At 39.7% G+C, this 789-nt stretch overlaps 1 protein-coding gene across 1 annotated transcript in view; it reads left to right on the top strand.

Annotated features, from left to right (window-relative positions):
* LOC119588877 overlaps positions 1–491 on the top strand; it is a gene marked incomplete in the record, with an annotated part of 105,912 nt that extends 105,421 nt beyond the window's left edge. The window contains 1 exon segment of the mRNA XM_037937516.1: positions 1–491. Coding sequence (XP_037793444.1) covers positions 1–184 — 184 coding nt within the window.
* Positions 492–789: the final 298 nt, after the last annotated feature.

Raw genomic sequence — 789 nt, 5'->3', positions numbered from 1 at the left:
AACGTCTGCGACAACCAACGTTCTCTCCAGCAAGAGCGACGACATTAAAGCCATCGAAGAGGAGCCCAGCCTCGACGTCGCCCTTCGGAGCAGCCCAGAGGCAGCCTCTAGGTTCGGCGGCGCTCCTGCAGTTCCCTCTGAAGGCAGACCTTCAGGCAGTGACTGGAGACCGACGTTGGATTGAAGAGTGGCATTCTAATAGCATCTCTAGTTCTATATAATTATTATCAATATACCCAAATAATCCCCTATATATAAGTATATAATGCGTTCCCACTTCCAGATTTTTTTTTAGAAGAGCTCTTACCGTTTGACTGCCAGTAGAATTAAGGTACGTAGGATGTAATGCAGTACAAGTAATTCTTGAAGGATTTAGTAATAACGTAGATGGAGATGTCACTGTCTTTTCCCTCTGTACTGCAGAAATTGTGTTACCTATATATAATTCCCGCATATGTAATATGATGTATCAATACCGTATTTCAAAATGACCAGTTCATTAATTCCATGAACAACGAATAATATGATAACTGCATTGGTGAAATGGCAGTGTCGCAGCCCAAGAAAACTAATCAAATACTTTCTTTGTGATTTCGTAATTTCGACTGAATATAAACAATAATTATGAATGCATAACGCAACCAGTCAGAGTAGAGGGAAGATGATCCTGCGTGACTGCAATTAAAATTAGTCGAGGATATGCTTGATCAAAAAACTTACTGGTGCAATCTAAGACCATTTTCATGCAGTTAAACAGTCAGTTTTCAAAGACAAAATTGTTTTCATTTT

Source organism: Penaeus monodon, chromosome 24 (assembly GCF_015228065.2).
Source record: "Penaeus monodon isolate SGIC_2016 chromosome 24, NSTDA_Pmon_1, whole genome shotgun sequence".
Classification (NCBI taxonomy): Eukaryota; Metazoa; Arthropoda; class Malacostraca; order Decapoda; family Penaeidae; genus Penaeus; species Penaeus monodon.
This window is presented reverse-complemented; position numbering and strand designations above follow the sequence as displayed.